The following is a 17,316-nucleotide window of genomic DNA, read 5'->3' as shown; positions in this document are numbered from 1 at the left end:
GGCTGAAGGCAGAAGTCTGTACCACCCAAGAGGCACACTGAGCATGTCTCGGCACTAGCAAAATGTGAGCACACTGAAAAGGTATTCCAGAAAAAGAACTCGAAACAAAGTAGTTATGGAGAAACTAGGATTTGCACTTCACTGTGCTTATTTGCAGTTCAGTGTCAATGCTGTTTGGAGTGACTTATGGGTTGCCCTCATGGTCTCTGTAGAATCAAGGCCTTATTGGATGTGGTTAACACATTGCAGACGGGTCACGAGAATTCTCATGTTTTCTGTTCTAAAGCTTGTGGCCAATCACCCGAATTCTCAGCTTTTCATTGTCGTTTAGAGAGAAATTGTAACGGGAAAAATGTTCGCTGAAGTTAAAAATTACAAAAGGAATTAAAAGTAATTAGTCTCTTGTTAGTAATAAAAATAATTTTTATATCAATTTGGTATTGTTAAAGTGTTCAGTAACCATGGATAGTGATGAAGAACATGATAAAAGTCTGGATAGATTTGCTATCAGATATTTCAAGTGAAAGTGATGAAAGCTTTGACAGTGGCAGTGATACAGTTATTCCTTCAAAAAGGAGAAAATTAGTAATTTCAAGTGATTCTGAACCTGAAAATTTGAACAATTCCACATGATTTTGAGCGTAATTTGCATCTTGGTTGCCAAGATAATGATTGGTCAAAAGAGGACTTTCAACCGAAATTGGAAAAATTTGAAGGTAATTCTGGGGTTACAGTTATACGGTCTGATTCTAAGAACATCATTGAAGTCACCAACTTGATTTTTGATGATCTGTTTGAACTGTTTTGTCATCAATTGAACATATAACCAAAATTTGGGAAAGCACAAAATTTAGAAAGCAATAAAGTGGTCTCCTGTTACTCCAACAGATATGAAAAATTTTTTAGGACTTATAGTGCTAATGGAGCATACTCAAAAGGATACTTGGAAAGAATATTGGTCTACAAATCCAGTTCTAGCTGTTCCAGTATTTCCTGAGACAATGAGTCAAAATCATTTTGAACAAATCTGGACTTACTGGCATTTCAATGACAATGCAAACATGACTAAATCTTCATTGAGGGTATTTATTTATTTTTTTTTAATTAAATCTTTATTGTTCAGATTATTACATTTGTTCCTCTTTTTCCCCCCCATAACTCCCCTCCTCCCAGTTCCCGCCCCACCCTCCGCCCTCACTCCCCACCCACTGTCCTCATCCATAGGTGCACGATTTTTGTCCAGTCTCTTCCCACATCTCCCACACCCCTTTCCCCCCCAAGAATAGTCAGTCCATTCCCTTTCTATGTCCCTGATTCTATTATAATCACCAGTTCATTCTGTTCATCAGATTATTTATTCACTTGATTCTTAGATTCACTTGTTGACAGATGCATATTTGTTGTTCATAATTTGTATCTTTACCTTTTTCTTCCTCTTCCTCTTCTTAAAGGATACCTTTCAGCATTTCATATAATCCTGGTTTGGTGGTGATGAACTCCCTTAACTTTTCCTTATCTGTGAAGCTCTTTATCTGACCTTCAATTCTGAATGATAGCTTTGCTGGATAAAGTAATCTTGGTTGTAGGTTCTTGGTATTCATCACTTTGAATATTTCTTGCCACTCCCTTCTGGCCTGCAAAGTTTCTGTTGAGAAATCAGCTGACAGTCGTATGGGTATTCCCTTGTAGGTAACTGAGTTTCTTTCTCTTGCTGTTTTTAAGATTCTCTCTTTATCTTTTGCTCTTGGCATTTTAATTATGATGTGTCTTGGTGTGGTCCTCTTTGGATTCCTTTTGTTTGGGGTTCTCCGCGCTTCTTGGACCTGTAAGTCCATTTCTTTCACCAGGTGGGGGAAGTTTTCTGTCATTATTTCTTCAAATAGGTTTTCAATATCTTGGTCTCTCTCATCTTCTGGTACCCCTATAATTCTGATGTTGGTACGCTTGAAGGTGTCCCAGAGGCTCCTTACACTATCCTTGCATTTTTGGATTCTTTTTTCATTTTGCTTTTCCGGTTGGATGTTTTTTGCTTCCTCGCATTTCAAATCATTGACTTGATTCTTGCACTCCTCTGGTCTGCTGTCGGGAGTCTGTATAATATTCGTTATTTCAGTCCGTGTATGCTTAATTTCTAGTTGGTTCCCCAATATAACATCGAGGGTCTCATTAGTTTTCTTGTAGAGCTCATTAAGTTTATCGGCGGCTTCTAGACAGTTCTTGAGAGACCTTAAAAGTGTGGTTCTAAACTCTATATCTTCCATTGACAATTTTGTCCTGTTTCTTTGTCTCCGCATTTTGTTATGCTTCCTTGGTGCACCCCCTAGTGGTCTTTGTTCGCAGTCTTATAGTTAAACCTTGATTGTTGTAGCTAATACCAGGGAGGGTTTGACCTCCAGGCCAAGTGGCTATGAGAATCAGCTGTGTCAGCAGTGAGAGAACTTCTGTCCTCTAGGGAGGTGCTAATCTAGCCTTTGCCTGAGGCTATCCGGCAAATGCCTTTGTGCAGGGCTTGGGCAGGGCGGGTCACACAGGATCAACAGGGTGGGCCGGAGAGAGCAGTTATGGCGGCTCTCAGTCCTGTCCCCAGGGGCTCTGCCTCTCTGAGTCCCAGCACCCGCTGCAAAGCTCGGAGAGAAAGCTGCACTCGCTCTGACCGAAGCCAGACAATCCCGCTTCTCCGGTTTGAGTCTGGGTCCCTAAAGACTCGCCTGTATCTGGAGCTCAGAGTCTGGGACTCCCTCCCGATTGAAAACAACAACCGCGCCCGCCGCCGCCAGCCCGCTCCGCGCACTCCGCACCTCAGAATTTGACTTCAGCACTGCGCCTCCTCTGAGTGTCCGTATGCGTTTCTCTTTCCTCCTAGTTGTAGGATTTCCACTCAGCCAGCGTTCCTGTGGCTCTGGGTGATGTCCGTTCCGTCTTTCAGTTTCACTTTTGAAGTAGTTGTTCAAAGCAGCAAACTCCGGCGTTAACCTATGCCGCCATCTTGGTTCTCCTCTCATCCAGGGTATTTAAAATTCAATCTGTACTCCACCACTTTATTAGTAAATTTCAAAACAATATATAAAACTATGCTAGAATTATCATTAGATGAAGGCCATAATTCCCCGGAGGGGAGATCTTCTATTTCAAACTTAACAACCCCGCTATAATTATTAAATATGGTTTATTGTAAGAATGGTATGTGAGAGCAAGACTGGGTATATTTGCAATATGGAAATTTACACAGGTGAAGGAAAAAAATTGAATGACTCTATTCTTTCACTACTTTGGCCATATCTGGAATTGGGGCATCACATATACCAAGATAACTATTATAATAGCATTTCAATTGCAGAAACTATATATAAAAAATATCCTACTAAAGTTTGCAAAGTATGCAAAAGTAATGGTAAGAGAAGAGAAACGCATTACATTTGCCAGCTTTGTTTAGTTCCACTTTTATTACACAGTATTTTACAAAGTATCATACTTTGAAAAGATATTAGCTTCATCTACACCATGGAATACTATGCTGCTGTAAAAAAGAAGGAATTCTTACCATTTGCAACAGCATGGATGGAACTGGATAACATTATGCTAAGTGAAATAAGCCAGTCAGTGAAAGAAAAATACCACATGATCTCACTCATTTATGGATAATAAAGACAATTATACACTGATGAGCAAAAATAGATACAGAGGCAGAGCAGCATCAAACAGACTGTCAAACTACAGCAGGAAGGCTGGGGAGGGTTGGGGGGGGCGGGAAGGGGGTGTAAGAGATCAACCGAAGGACTTGTATGCATGCATATAAACATAACCAAAGGACATAAGACACCGGGGGGTAGGGGAGCCCAGGGGAATGTCAAGGGGAGAAAAAAAAAGGAGACCTATGTAATACTCTTTGTAATACTTTAAGCAAAAAAAAAAAAAAATGTATGTATCAGAGAAAAAATAAAATAAAAAGAACATGTAATAAATAACTTCAAAATGCAATGGGTATTTAATTTTAAAGTGTGCTTTTAACATTTATGTAAAAAGTTTTTTGTACTTGCTCAATAGAAACTTATCTGGCCACTGGGTAAAGCTAGCAATAAAACTACTGGTCCACAATGTTAATATACCTTGGCCACCTCAACCCTCAGAAAAATAGCCCAACTCTCCTCAGGTTTTTCATACTGAGCTGTTATAAAACATGTAAATTCTATGAGTGTCGAACACATTGGAATTGTATTAGGCATGTTTTTGTGAATACTCATGCAAACAGACTCAAAACAGCTGAAATTCATGTTGGTGCCTCCACATAACAGACTCAATTTTGGTAATAAGCTTAAAAAGGCATTGGGATAACAGCATCTCTGAAAATTTTATGCTAATTATATATTTTTTTAATTTTGCTGTGCATTTTTTTTTTACTTTAAAATTTTTAATCAGGAACTGGTAGATATCTTTTAAATCACTAAGTCCAGTTCTCTTGATTACATATGTGATGAACCTAGTGATACATCTTAGAATTTGCGGGAGCTTTTTAAAACTTCAAACATCTAGAAATACTAGTATATAGTACAGTTCAGTTATTCAGGTCAAGCTTGAATATGCTCGGTTTCTGCAGCAGGGCTTTTGTGCTGCAGCACACTTTGGAAACAAAAGACAAATGAGAACCAAACTGGATTTTTTTTTATTTTTTACGGTAGAAATAAATGCTGTTGTGGGTTTAATTGTGTCTCCCAAAAAGGTATGTTCCAGCTCTAACCCCTGGCTCCTGTGACTGTGACCTTATTTGGAAATAGGGTCTTTGCAGATGTAATCAAGTTAGGTAGGATGAGGTCATACTGAATTTGGTCAGCCTTAATCCAGTGTCTCCTGTCCTTGAAAGAAGGAAATTTGACTTCTGGGTATTTATCTGAAGGAAATGAAAGCACCATCTTGAAGAGAAATCTGAACCCCTATGTTTGTTGCAGCGTTATTTACAAAAGACAACCGATGTTGTCTGTCTGGATGGATGGATACAGAAAACATGGAATGTTATTCAACCACAGAAAGGAAATCCGGCCTTGTGCAATAACATGGAACTTCAGGGCCTTGTACTAAGTGAAATAAGTCAGAGAAAGACAAGTTCTGTATGATCTCCCTTATATGTGGAATCTAAAACATGTTTTATAGAAACAGGTGGGTGGTTCCCAGGTGGGGGAGGTGGGGGAATGTGTGAAGCTGGTCACAGTATATAACCTTTCAGTTATAAGATGAGTAAGATCAGGGAATCTAATGATTCCCAGAAGACAGCATGATGACTATAGTTAATACTGCATTATACACATATATCAAATCACATCGTACACTTCAGTGTTTCGTGCCATGTCTCTCAAAGCAGGGGGCAAATAATAGAAAAGAGGGCACTTTGGACACACACAATGTCGTGAGACAAGAGAGGCATGTATAGGTTGGAGTGATAGATCTTCAGGCCAAGGGACACCAAGGATTGCCAGCAGCCACCAGAAGCTGGGAGAGGGGCCTGGAACAATTCTCCAGGTCTCTGGAAGGAGCCAACCCTGATGACCCCTTCACTGCTGATTTCTGGCTTGAACTATAATAATACATTTCTGTTGTTTTAAGGCACTTGGTTTGTGGTAATTTGTTAGGATAGCCGCAGGAAGCGACCAAATGTTAATGTAGAGAATTAAAATCTAGAAATATGACCCCCGTTATAATTTTATAAAATCACTTTCCCCCCTAAGATTGTATAAAAGTAAAAAGGGGTGTAGTAAGGCATATCCCACGCACAGATACAAATCATGAAGGCATTGTTTAATGCAATTGGAAGGAGAGAAATGCTTTGGCCTCTAGCTAGAGCCCTGAGGTTTTCTGTTGCTCTTTTTCTTTTGGGTTAAAAAATATGCTTTTTAAGTGCAAAAAAAAAAAAAAAGAAAAAGAAAAAAAGAAAAGAAAGAAAGAAACTAAACCACCTTCTTACACCATACCCAAGAATAAACTCAAAATGGATAAAAGACTTAAATGCAAGTCATGAAACCATAAAAATCCTAGAGGAAAACATAGGCAGTTATAACCCGGACATTTCTCATAGCAATCGTTTCCCCTGTTGGGCAAGGGGAAAAAATAAACAATTGGGCTATATCAAAGTCAAGAGTTTTTGCACAGCAAGCGGGGGGGGGGGGGGGGGGGGGGATCAGCAAAATGAAAAGACAGCCACTGAATAGGAGAACATATTCACCAGTGATACATTTGATATTTTTAATATTCAAAATTTACAAAGAACATATAAAACTCAACACCAAGCAAACAATGCAATTAAAAATGAGCAAAGGGCCTGAAAAGACTGAGGTTTTAACTATCAAGCTAGGAGCACGTTTTGCCATATCCTGAAATGCAACAAAGAAACTCCGGGAGGCCTCAGGAAACAGCCAGCGCTCTTCTCCCTCAGATGAAGAACCCCACTGGGGTTGGTTCCTTGAATAACAAACTCGTGCCCTGCCTCAGCTTAACCAGGGGGGGACTTATTTCACTTAGTATAATGCCCTCAACTTCCTAAAACGGCTTGAAGATGTCATTTCTAATACAGTATATAGGAGGCTGGAATATAGCTTTTATCTTTTCCTACTTCCACACAGAATTCTGGACACGGAGGAGCACTGCTTGCTACTAAAAACCACCACCACACAAGAATGCCCAGCCCCAAGAGGGGTGGTTTGATGTGGGCCATCACGTTTCTGGAAACAGACCCAGTGGAGTAGCAGGGAGAGAAGTTCCTTGGACTGAAAAACTCAGCTTGGCCAGTTTCTGTGTGTGGTGGAGCAGTAATTGCAGCTTCTCTGGAATGACAGAGGCTCAGAACGGACGGGGCCGTGCTGGACCCTCGGTCTCTTCTTCTCTGCAGGCAGGCAGCCAGCCAGCTCCTCAGCTCGAGTTCGCTTGAGGAGGGGACGCTGAGCTAAGTGAAGGTCTGCAGCTTCAGCGGGTAGTCAAAGGCCGGGTTCTTGTAGGCCACCAGGTGCGCGTGGGAGCACTGCCTCGGGCCCCGCCGGCAGAGGCACGCGGACAGCACCAGGGTGCTGACCAGCAGCAGGCCGCCGGCGGCGCACAGCCCCGCGAAGATGAGCACGAAGCTGGGCTTGGTGGTGAAGGAGGCGCACGGCCCCCGGCGGCCCGAGGCCTGCGGCCGGCTCAGCCCGGCCCGGTTGGCCGCCTGCACGCACACGCGGTACGTGGTGCCCGGCGACAGCCCGTACAGCGGGTGCTGCCGAGCCGTGGCGTAGATGTCCCCCACCGCGGACTGGTTCCCCGGCCAGCCCTCCGCAGCGTAGCGCACCTGGTAGCTGCGCACCACCGAGTTGGGGGCGCACCAGCGGACAAGCGCGGACGTGTCTGTGATCTCCGACACGCCCTGCAGCTTGGGCGGGTCTGGGACGGTGTCTTCCTGGCTGAAGCCGGGGCACTGGCACTTGAAGCGCCTCTGCAGCTCCGCGCACGGGGTCTGGAGGTGCTTACAAGGGTGGTAATCGCAGGCCACGCCCTGGGGAGGTGCGCTCACCTTCTCCCCCTTCCCCTCCTCCTCCTCCACTTCCTCCTCCTCCTCACTGGAGTCGTCCAAAACCAAGACTGGAATTCCATCCTCGGAAGGACTTGGGTGGGGAGCCTGCGGGGTGGCCTGGGTCGTCCGGTAGTGCCGGGGGCTGCTCAGTGGGTTCCGGGAGGCAGGGAGGAGACCACGTTGTTTGCTGGTGGGTGGGAGGGAGCCAGCTGAAATATTAGGGTCCAGGACATGCGAGGCAGTAGGTTCGTGTTCTGTCCAGGCCGGGCTTGCAGCGCTGGAGTTCCTGGGACCTGCTGTAGAGACGGTAGTGGAGGCAGCGGCCCCCGCCCCGACAGCTCGTGAGGGGGTGCCCACAGGGTGGGCGGGGGCCTTGGTGACAGCTTGAGAGGAAGGGGCTGTGCTCAGCAGCGGGGAGAAGGGACCGGGGGTGGAAGGCGCGTGGGTAGAGCCCGCAGAGGAGGGTGGGCTGGAATCACGGAGGGTGGTGCTTTGGTCCTGGGGGCACACGCTGGGCAGCTGGGACAGCGCCAGGGGGGCGGGGAAGGCCCCGGGGGATCCTGCGGCTGGTGCGCACACAGTGTCCGCTGCCCTAGGGGAGAGGTCAACCGGTTAGAACAGTGGTTCTCAACCTTCCTAATACCACGACCCTTTAATACAATTCCTCATGTTGTGGTGACCCCCAACCATAAAATTATTGTCGTTGCTACTTCATAACTGTAATGTTGCTACTGTTATGAATCGTCATGTAAATATCTGATATGCAGGATGTATTTTCATTGTTACAAATTGGACATAATTCAAGCATGGTGATTAATCACAAAAGCAATATGTAATTATATATGTGTTTTCTGATGGTCTTAGGCGACCACTGTGAAAGGGTCGTTCAGCCCCCAAAGGGGTCGCGACCCACAGGTTGAGAACCGCTGGGTTAGAAGGTACTTGGCATTAAGGCGCTTTCTGCGCTGGCCTTTGAGTGCTCAGTGCAGACAATCCCTCTTGCTTAGCCTTGCCAACAGGCACCCCATGGTGCGGGTGGACGTGCATCACCTCACTGACCTCAGGGTGACCTGTGGAGGAGGCTCCCAGGAAGCAGAAGAGGAAAGGGAAGCTCAGGTTAGCAGGGCCAGCAAACGGCAGAGCCTAACTGTGGGCCAGCACCGCGAAGGGCAGTCCAGATTCTCTGAGTGTTCTCACCTGGCTGCCTCCTGGCCTCGAGGACTAGTCACAACACTCAGACTGGCTAGCATTTTCTGAGTGCTTGCCACGTGCCAGGGACTATGGTTAGCACCTTATGTATCAGTGAATTCAATCTGCACTACCTTATGAGGCAGGCACTGTTATCCCCATTTCACAGATGAGGAGGGAGAGGCCCAGACAGGTTAAGTAATGCAGCAAAAGAACAGTGCTAAGTGGGGCGAAGAGCCTGCACACTCAGCGTCTTCATTAATACCACGTGAGACCCTTCGCTGCAAAGGGCCTGGGTGCTTGTCTTTGGAATCAACATGAAGGGGAGAAGAGGACAGACTGCGCCTCACTTGTTTCCAGGCTTGGGTTGGAGGTGAGAAAAGAACTCCCACGGGGTGGGGGGGATGTCTCCCAAGGTGAGCTGGTGGGGCTGTTTTGAGGGACGTGTTCCCAACCCACATCCTTTTCTGGTGGCCGACCTGGGCATGGCTCCCACTGCGAACAAAGACAGCTCTTCCAGCTAAGAGCCAACGAGAAGTCTTCGTAGAACTCCTGTCTGTCCCACAGGAGCTCTGTGAGCCCGCTGGTCTTGGACTCAGTGATAGAGGAGGCCAGGCTCCATTTGGGGGGATTCAGGGGAACCCAGTGGTTAAGAGCACAGTTTTGGACGAAGATACATTCTGCTTCCTCCACCCAGAAGTTGCATGAATCTAAGCAAATAGCTCCCCTCCTCAGGCCCCAACCAGCTCATCTGTAAAATGGGACAATGACAACACTGCTTGGCAGAGACAAGCCTACTGTTCATTTAGCCCAGGGGTCCTCAAACTACGGCCTGCGGGCCACATGCAAATACAAATATTGTATTTGTTCCCGTTTTTTTTTTTTTTTACTTCAAAATAAGATATGTGCAGCGTGCATAGGAATTTGTTCATAGTTTTTTTTTTTTTTAAACTATAGTCCAGCCCTCCAACGGTCGGAGGGACAGTGAACTGGACCCCTGTTTAAAAAGTTTGAGGACCCCTGATTTTAGCCCATTTCTTTTTCCTACGTGACATACAGCTAGACTACATTTTCCCAGCCTCCCTTGCAGTTAAGCGTGGATGTGAGTGGAAGTGATGAGCCCTACCTCCTGATCTGGCCCATTAAAACCTCCCATGTCTGTTCCTCCATGCTCTCTGCCCCTCTGTGTCCCTGGATGTGACTGCCTGGGGGCTATCTTCCCTGCCCTACATTGCCCATCTTCCCAGCCTGCTCTTGTGAGCCTGACTTCAGCTCTGGGAGGCTGACTCTCACCTCTCAGTCACCTATTTTGTAAATGTGTTACCTGCTTAGGATAGTCCTGTTTACATCCATGAGGAGCCAGGACAACTCACAGCTGCAAGTGAGGGGGTTGCCAAAGAGGTTGATGGATAGAACCTGGGAGGAATGCAGGGTCCAAGGAGGGAAGGAACTCAAGTTGCAGCTGAAATACACAGAAAATAAATGAGGGCAGGCTTTTGCAATCAGGTCAAAACTGTTCCCAGTCATAGTGGTGTATGGAAACCCATTCTGTCAGGGATTAGTGATTTCACTTTAGGCAAAACTCTTAATGACCTTGGACTTTCTTTTTGTCATCCTTTCACAGATGAGGAAACTGCTCTGTAAAGGTGTTAAGTAACTTGCCCCAACTCACACAGCTGGCAAGTGCTGGAGTCAGGATTGGAGCCCAGGCAGTTTGGCTCCACATCTTATGCCTTATACACAAGGTTGCATCCGTCAAAAGCTCAAAAGGAGATCTGAGACAGAGTTATCACTCATCAACATATCACCATGACCATCATTATTATCACCACTAGAGGCCCGGTGCACAACGTTCGTGCACTGGGGCAGTGTGTGTGTGTGTGTGTGTGTGTGTGTGTGTGTGTGTGTGTGTGTCCCTCAGCCCAGTCTGCAGCCTTTTGCAGTCTGGGAGCGCTCAGGGGATGTCACTGCTGTGGAGGCTCTCAGCATCACTGCTGCGCTCGCTGAACAAGCTGTCAGCTCGGCTTCTGCATTGAGCGCCTGCCCCCTGGTGTCAGTGCAAGTCATAGCGACTGGTCATTCCACCATTTAGTCTATTTGCATATTACCCTTTTATTATATAGGATTACCATCACTGTCATCAATACATCACATTACCAGCATCATCACAATCACCATTGCCACCATCACCAGCACTTTCATCATTACCATCGCCTTTATCACAACCACCATCATCTGCACTAATGTTATAGAGCACACACCGTGTGCCAGGCACAAAGTGCTCTGCATATTCTATCTCCTGTCCCTTTTGACAAGCCCCGAAGTGAAGTACTCTGGTTGGGTCTAGAGCTAGCAGAGAAAAGAGAGACGTGATTACACTGAGAGTGATGATGGGGAAAAGTGCCCACTTCCCAGGTTCCAGTATGGGTTCCCAGGAAAGGAGGTGGCCTGGGATCATCATCAAAGGGACACTGTCGCCGAAACCGGTTTGGCTCAGTGGATAGAGTGTCGGCCTGCTGACTGAAAGGTCCCAGGTTCGATTCCGGTCAGGGGCATGTACCTGGGTTGCGGGCATATCCCCAGTGGGAGATGGGCAGGAGGCAGCTGATCGATGTTTCTCTCTCATCGATGTTTCTAACTCTCTATCTCTCTCCCTTCCTCTCTGTAAAAACTCAATAAAATACATATAAAAAATTTTAAAAAAAGACTATCTCTTTGTCTTTAAACTTAAGAAAAAAGAATAAAAAATAAAAAAGGGACACTGTCCTTCCTGTTAGGAGTCAGGAAGGAGGTGGATATAGTGACACTTCGGACATCAACAGGCCAGAAGACACCAGCCCTGGGTTCTGAGCACTAGTAGGACCTTTCTACCCTCTCATCTTTCTTTCTTAGACCCCGGGAAGGGCTGACTTCCCACATGGAGAAGCAGATGGATGGAGAAATAGAGAAGAACCTAATGCCCTCATCCCCTCTTCCATTGCATAGGTTTCTTATCTGGGCTTAAAGGAAACCTTACATGCATGAGAGTTTGGGGTTTCAGTATTACTCTGGACAGCATTGAGTTGCATGGTTTTCAGGCTGGATGGACTATCTGGGACCTGCCCAAGATACCATCCAAAGGATGAGAAGAACAAAACCCCAGAGAGGACCCGAAGGAGCCACGAGAAGAAAATTAAAGTCTGGTAAGCTCTATAAGATAGCTACACCGATTCAACATGGGGGAACCAGCAAAATCCATCCATGTGACTCAGAAGCACTTACTTCTGCAGCAGAAGGAGTTGTAGGCGAGGAGTGTCTTGGAAGATGCGTGTCTGGACGGAGGTGAGTGCTAGGGAATCTTGACAATCCAGTTGTTGCAGGTCAGAGGTCATCTTGAAAATGTCCCCCTCCAGGCTCCTCAGCACGGGCATCTTCCTCAGGTAGAGGGATGTGAGCTTGGGCAGGTCTCCCATCCACCTCGGCTGAACTGAAACACAGAGGGGAAACGGCCCACTACCCAGGAAGCCACCAGCCTAGGAGGCTGGCAGGGTATTACGGAAACATCAAGAGTGACAAAGTGAGTTGTGAAGGCCATTGCTGAGTATGGACACAGTTGGAAGCTTTAGGAAGCTCAGAACTATGGGCTATATCACCTGAAAGACCAGTCCTTCCTTCCTTCCTTCCTTCCTTCCTTCCTTCCTTCCTTCCTTCCTTCCTTCCTTCCTCCCTCCCTCCCTCCCTCCCTCCCTCCCTCCCTCCCTCCCTTCCTTCCTTCCTTCCTTCCTTCCTTCCTTCTTTCCTTCCTTCCTTCCTTCCTTCCTTCCTTCCTTCCTTCCTTCCTTCCTTCCTTCCTTCCTTCCTTCCTTCTTTTTTAGCTGAGGCGACTAAGGCCAGAGAGGAGAATGATTGGTCCAAGGCCACACAGCTGGGAAAGGACAGGGCCAGAACTTGAACCCAGGACACTGTCTCCAACTCTGCTGCTGTCCTGCTCTCTTGCTAAACTCCACACAGAAATACCTCAAACTTCACCCCGATGGCTACCAGGAGTGGGGAAATATTTGAGAAAGGTAAGGAAGGAGGAGAGAAGGGCAAGGTGGAGGAGGCCCAGACACCTAATTGTGTGGCTCTCCTAATGCTACATGGCGAACGTGCCCCTTCCCCTCTGTGTCCAGTTCTCGCTCTTGTCTTCCTTTGTCTATGGAGGGACAGGTGATGACAGACACATGAAGGGTTTTTAAACATAACAAAACCAGCCTTGTGAGCCAGAGTCAGAACACACCAAGGACAGGAGAACTGGTCCTCTCACCTCCCTCCTGTGTCTTGTTTGAAGGGTCAATAACTGCAGCAGAATTTTAGCCAACCAAGTAGCAAAGTCCCTGAATTCATCCCCAGAGCACACGCTGCTTCACGGAACTGCCTGTTTGATTCTGATCAGCCCAAAGCAACGCATTCGCTCCCCATTCTACCAGCATCCCCTCACTCTGCTGGGTGGCAGTAGAACCGCGTGGCTGAAGGTTTGGGCTCTGGACCCAGAATGCCTGGGTTTAAATTGGGAGGCACCACTTAATGAGCTGTGAGACCTCGGGCCAGTCATTCACCTTTCTGGGCCTTGGTTTCCTCATAGGCAGCACCGAGATAACACTAGTAGTTCCCTCCTCTTGGGTCTCAAGGAACTAAGCCCCGTATGGCCCTTGCAACAGGGTGCACATGGCTCGGGCAGTCTAGGCGGGGTTCTTTATGAGCAGCCCTGTGAGCGACCCCTCCAAGAACCCGGTCCCGGGAGCACCTGTACAGCCGCCTCTGAAAACTCGGGGCGCCCAGGACTCACCCTGCTTGAGGAGCGTGCCGCTGAGGTCCAGGACCTCCAGGGAGGCCAGGGGCGCGAAGGCGGCGTCAGCGATGTCCCCCTGGCCCAGCGCGGTGCCGGAGAGGTTGAGCAGCCGCAGCGCGGGGAAGCAGGCGAAGGCCCCGGGCGGCAGCGCCGGCAGGGGGTTCCCGGCCAGCTCCAGCGCGCGGAGGCTGCCCAGCGCCGGCCGGGCGCACGGGGGCAGGGCGGCCAGCTGGTTGTAGCTGAGGTCCAGCGTGTGCAGCCCCGCGGGCCAGCCGGGGTCCCAGCGCAGCGCGCCGATGCGGTTGTGGCGCAGCGTGAGCACCTGCAGCTGCGGCAGGTGGCCCAGCTCCGACGCGCTCAGGGCGCTCAGCAGGTTGTGGCTGCCGTCCAGGCTGCGCAGCGCGCGGGGCAGGCAGCCCGGCAGGTGCTCCAGGCTGCGGTTCGCCAGATTCAAGGTCGTGGCCCCCCTGGCGAAGAGCCCCTGGCAGGGCGAGCCCGTGGTGTCGTTGGCCTCGCTTCCCCAGGGGCCCAGCTGAATGAGTCGGAAAAGAGGGACCCTCTCCTGGGGAGGCTCTGCCAGGCTCAGGCGCAGCGCTGTGGGCAGCAGCAGCAGCAGCGGCAGGGCCAACCACATGGTGCGTGGCTGGGGAGAGAATAACGTGACAGCGCGTTAAATCCAGAAGAAACACCCCGAAAGAAGGGTAAATGTGCCCCCTACCACCGGGCTTGGAGGAGGAGCACAAGTCCTGGGCGGGCCCCAGCATTACTAGGTGTGCAGTGACTTTGCCCCTGTCACCTCCCCCAGGTGCACCATGGCACCTCCTGCTCTTCCTTCTCCCAGCCATGCTCTTCCCTCTAATCCCCTCTCATTCTGTGGATGTTAACCCACAGGGACCTCCTGCAGAAGGCCTCCCTCATCCTCCCCATCTGGGCCTGAATCCCCCAGGAACCCCATAACCCCATCCCATGAGCTTCCGGAGGGAAGGGAACTTGCCCTGTATCGCTGTAAACACCCCAGGTGCACAGACACTGCTACAAAAATGCCTATTAATGGTGAGCATGGGCTTGAGGAAGATTTTGTCAGTCCCAACAGAACTCAGCTCCACCCATTTTCCCCTTAGATCTGCCCAGCCTCAGAGGTGAGTCCTGCTTTGCATGTGACCCGGTTTGCAGGTCACAATTTAAAATAAGTTTTAGGGTCTCTTTCTTGGGAGGGCCCTCAGGGTTGCCGTCAGGGAAGCAAGGAGCCCCCAGACAGCTGCGATACTTGGAACCCGAATCAAGCCTTTCCTGGTCCCTCCTTGATCCCCACAAAAGCCAAGGCTCCTGAGGTCAGCCGTGCCCGGGGGGGGGGGGGGGGATGACGGAGAGTCACCAGCTGTGGAGTTTCTGGGGTACCCAGGATTGCACAGGGCGACTGGGAGACCAGGTAGGGGGTACATCAAGCAAAGCTGCTTCCAATCAAGCCTTGGCCTTGACGTCACTCCTTGATATACCCCCATTTCTGTAGCTGCGTGTTCCTGCCCCAGCTACTCTGCTGACCACTAGGTCTCTAGGCAACCGTCCAGACCTCCCTCTTGCTATGTTGGGGTCCCAGCAGTGAGAAAGAGCCGGAAACTGAGGCCAGTAATCCCTGCCTCCTGCAGGCTGTCCTACTCACCCGAAGCTGTCCTTTTGGAGCGTGGCACTTGCCCTTTTGTAGTCTTCACTGTTGTCTTATAGATCCCAGGAGCCAGTCACTTGCACAGCAGCTCAACTCTGAATTCCAGGGGAGGCCTATTTCCCAGCTGCCCCTGCCCCTGCCCCCACCTGCCCCAGGCACTGAGAGGGCCTGAGATAGCTCGGTCCCTGCACTCCCTGCACGCCTCTCCTTCCTCACTTTGTGGTCTTTGGCCAACACCCTAAGTGCCTGTCTCCTCCTCCCACTCTGGGACCGGGCCTGCCCCTTTCCTGGCCTGGTTCCTCCTCCTAGCCCTCCCCCATCTTCATCTCACCTTACACTGCCTTCCCAGGCCTGAGAAACAGAGGAAGTCAGCTCTCCCTGCCAAGGTGAGGTCTGAGGGCTGATGGGCAGTGAGGCAGAGGTGACCCTGTCACCTCCCAGGAATCTGATCCTCCTGGTAGGTGGTTTCCACTTCCTGGGATGCTTGGAGGATGAATGGCGAGCTGCTACCAAGAGGAAGCCCCATGGCCCGAAGGAGGAAGGTACTCTAGTCCATAGGAAGGCCTGCGGGGAAAGTGGCCAGAGAGGGGTCTTCTGAGGAGTCTGGGAGCCGGGGCAGGCTCAAACCAGATCCAGGCGTCTCCAAGAAGAGTTAGTTTGGTTTCTATGGGACCCAGTTCAGTGACAGCAGGGAGGTTTGTTTCTCCTAAGAGGTGGGAAAGAAACAGAGGATAGAAATGCAGAAAGAACATTTCTGCCTCATGGCAGGGGTCTCTGATCCCCGTCACCAAGAGCCCCATGTCTCCCTGAAGCCCTGGTGACATGGCATGAGTTTTGTTTAGAGCAGAATGCCTTGCTCCCCCTGAGTTCCGAGACTGGTCATTTTGTCTGAGGGCCTTTGATCTGCACATCCCCGCCCCCCAGGCCCAGGGTTAATCATCCCCGAGTTGTGTACACAGACTCTCAGACCAGAGCTGCAGGGATCTTCGTCCTGTCAGCTCTTATCTGAGCAGCCCTGAGGAAATGCAGGGCACCTCGGAACTGCTGATGGGGTTAATGGATAATTGCACATCCCAGGGGATCTCCTGTCTTGGCCTTCTCCACCCAAAGCCTTAAAACCAGGGGTCCTCAAACTACGGCCCGCGGGCCACATGCAAATACAAATATTGTATTTGTTCCCGTTTTGTTGTTTTACTTCAAAATAAGACATGTGCAGTGTGCATAGGAATTTGTTCATAGTTTTTTTTTTAAACTATAGTCCGGCCCTCCAACGGTCTGAGGGACAGTGAACTGGCCCCCTGTTTAAAAAGTTTGAGGACCCCTGCTTAAAACTATCCTTGTAGCCTCAGTGCCAGCAGGGGCCTTGCTGCTCAGATGCTTGGAAACACGAAATAGACTGAGGAATCTCAGAGGGAGAGGGTTGGGGGAGGGAAGAGATTAACCAAAGAATTTATATGCATGTATGCATTGCCCGTGAACACAGTCAGTAGGGTGGTGAAGGCCTGGGGCGGGAACTGGATGGGAGAGGAGGGGGAAAGGCGGGGGGGGGGGGGGGGGACATCTGTAATACTTTCAATAATAAAGATTTTAAAAGAACGGCCGAAACCAGTTTGGCTCAGTGGATAGAGCGTCGGCCTGCGAACTAGAAGGTCCCAGGTTCGATTCCGGTCAAGGGCATGTACCTGGGCTGCGGGCACATCCCCAGTAGGAGATGTGCAGGAGGCAGCTGATCGATGTTTCTCTCTCATCGATGTTTCTGACTCTCTATCTCTCTCCCTTGCTCTCTGTAAAAAATCAATAAAATATATTAAAAAAAAAAAAAGATTTTAAAAGAACGAAGCAGCCCTGACCGGTTTGGCTCAGTGGATAGAGCGTCAGCCTGTGGACTGAAGGGTCCCGGGTTCGATTCCAGTCAAGGGCATGTACCTTGGTTGAGGGCACATCCGCAGTGGGGGGTGTGCAGGAGGCAGCTGGTCGATGTTTCTCTCTCATTGATGTTTCTAACTCTCTATCCCTCTCCCTTCCTCTCTGTAAAAACTCAATAAAATGTATTAAAAAATTAAAAAAGGAAAGAAAGAAGCATTCCTTTATTGGGCCCAGGCCTGTTCTGTACACACTCCGTCTGGG

General features: G+C 49.0%; 1 protein-coding gene across 1 annotated transcript; it reads right to left on the bottom strand.

Annotated features, from left to right (window-relative positions):
* Positions 1-6,171: 6,171 nt before the first annotated feature.
* On the bottom strand, positions 6,172-16,042 carry LRRN4 (leucine rich repeat neuronal 4). The gene is made up of 5 exons (XM_059705586.1): positions 15,187-16,042; positions 13,524-14,169; positions 11,978-12,182; positions 10,041-10,178; positions 6,172-8,120 (listed from the first exon to the last, which is right to left on the bottom strand). Exons 2-5 carry the CDS (start codon positions 14,158-14,160, stop codon positions 6,929-6,931), a joined length of 2,172 nt encoding a protein of 723 aa, XP_059561569.1. The 5' UTR covers positions 14,161-14,169; positions 15,187-16,042; the 3' UTR covers positions 6,172-6,928.
* Positions 16,043-17,316: the final 1,274 nt, after the last annotated feature.

The sequence above is a fragment of the Myotis daubentonii genome, chromosome 8 (genome assembly GCF_963259705.1).
Source record: "Myotis daubentonii chromosome 8, mMyoDau2.1, whole genome shotgun sequence".
Taxonomy (NCBI): domain Eukaryota; kingdom Metazoa; phylum Chordata; class Mammalia; order Chiroptera; family Vespertilionidae; genus Myotis; species Myotis daubentonii.
Note: the sequence above shows the minus strand (reverse complement) of the source record. Positions and strands in the feature narration are given on the sequence as shown.

Bases quoted from the DNA above. Each gene is read 5' to 3' on its own strand.
- LRRN4 (XM_059705586.1), bottom strand. From the start codon at position 14,160: ATGTGGTTGGCCCTGCCGCTGCTGCTGCTGCTGCCCACAGCGCTGCGC. The intron at 12,183-13,523 runs GTGAGTCCTGGG...TCTGTGTTTCAG, and splicing joins CGGCACGCTCCTCAAGCAGG to TTCAGCCGAGGTGGATGGGA. The intron at 10,179-11,977 runs GTAAGTGCTTCT...TGTGTATTTCAG, and splicing joins CAACTCCTTCTGCTGCAGAA to CTGCAACTTGAGTTCCTTCC.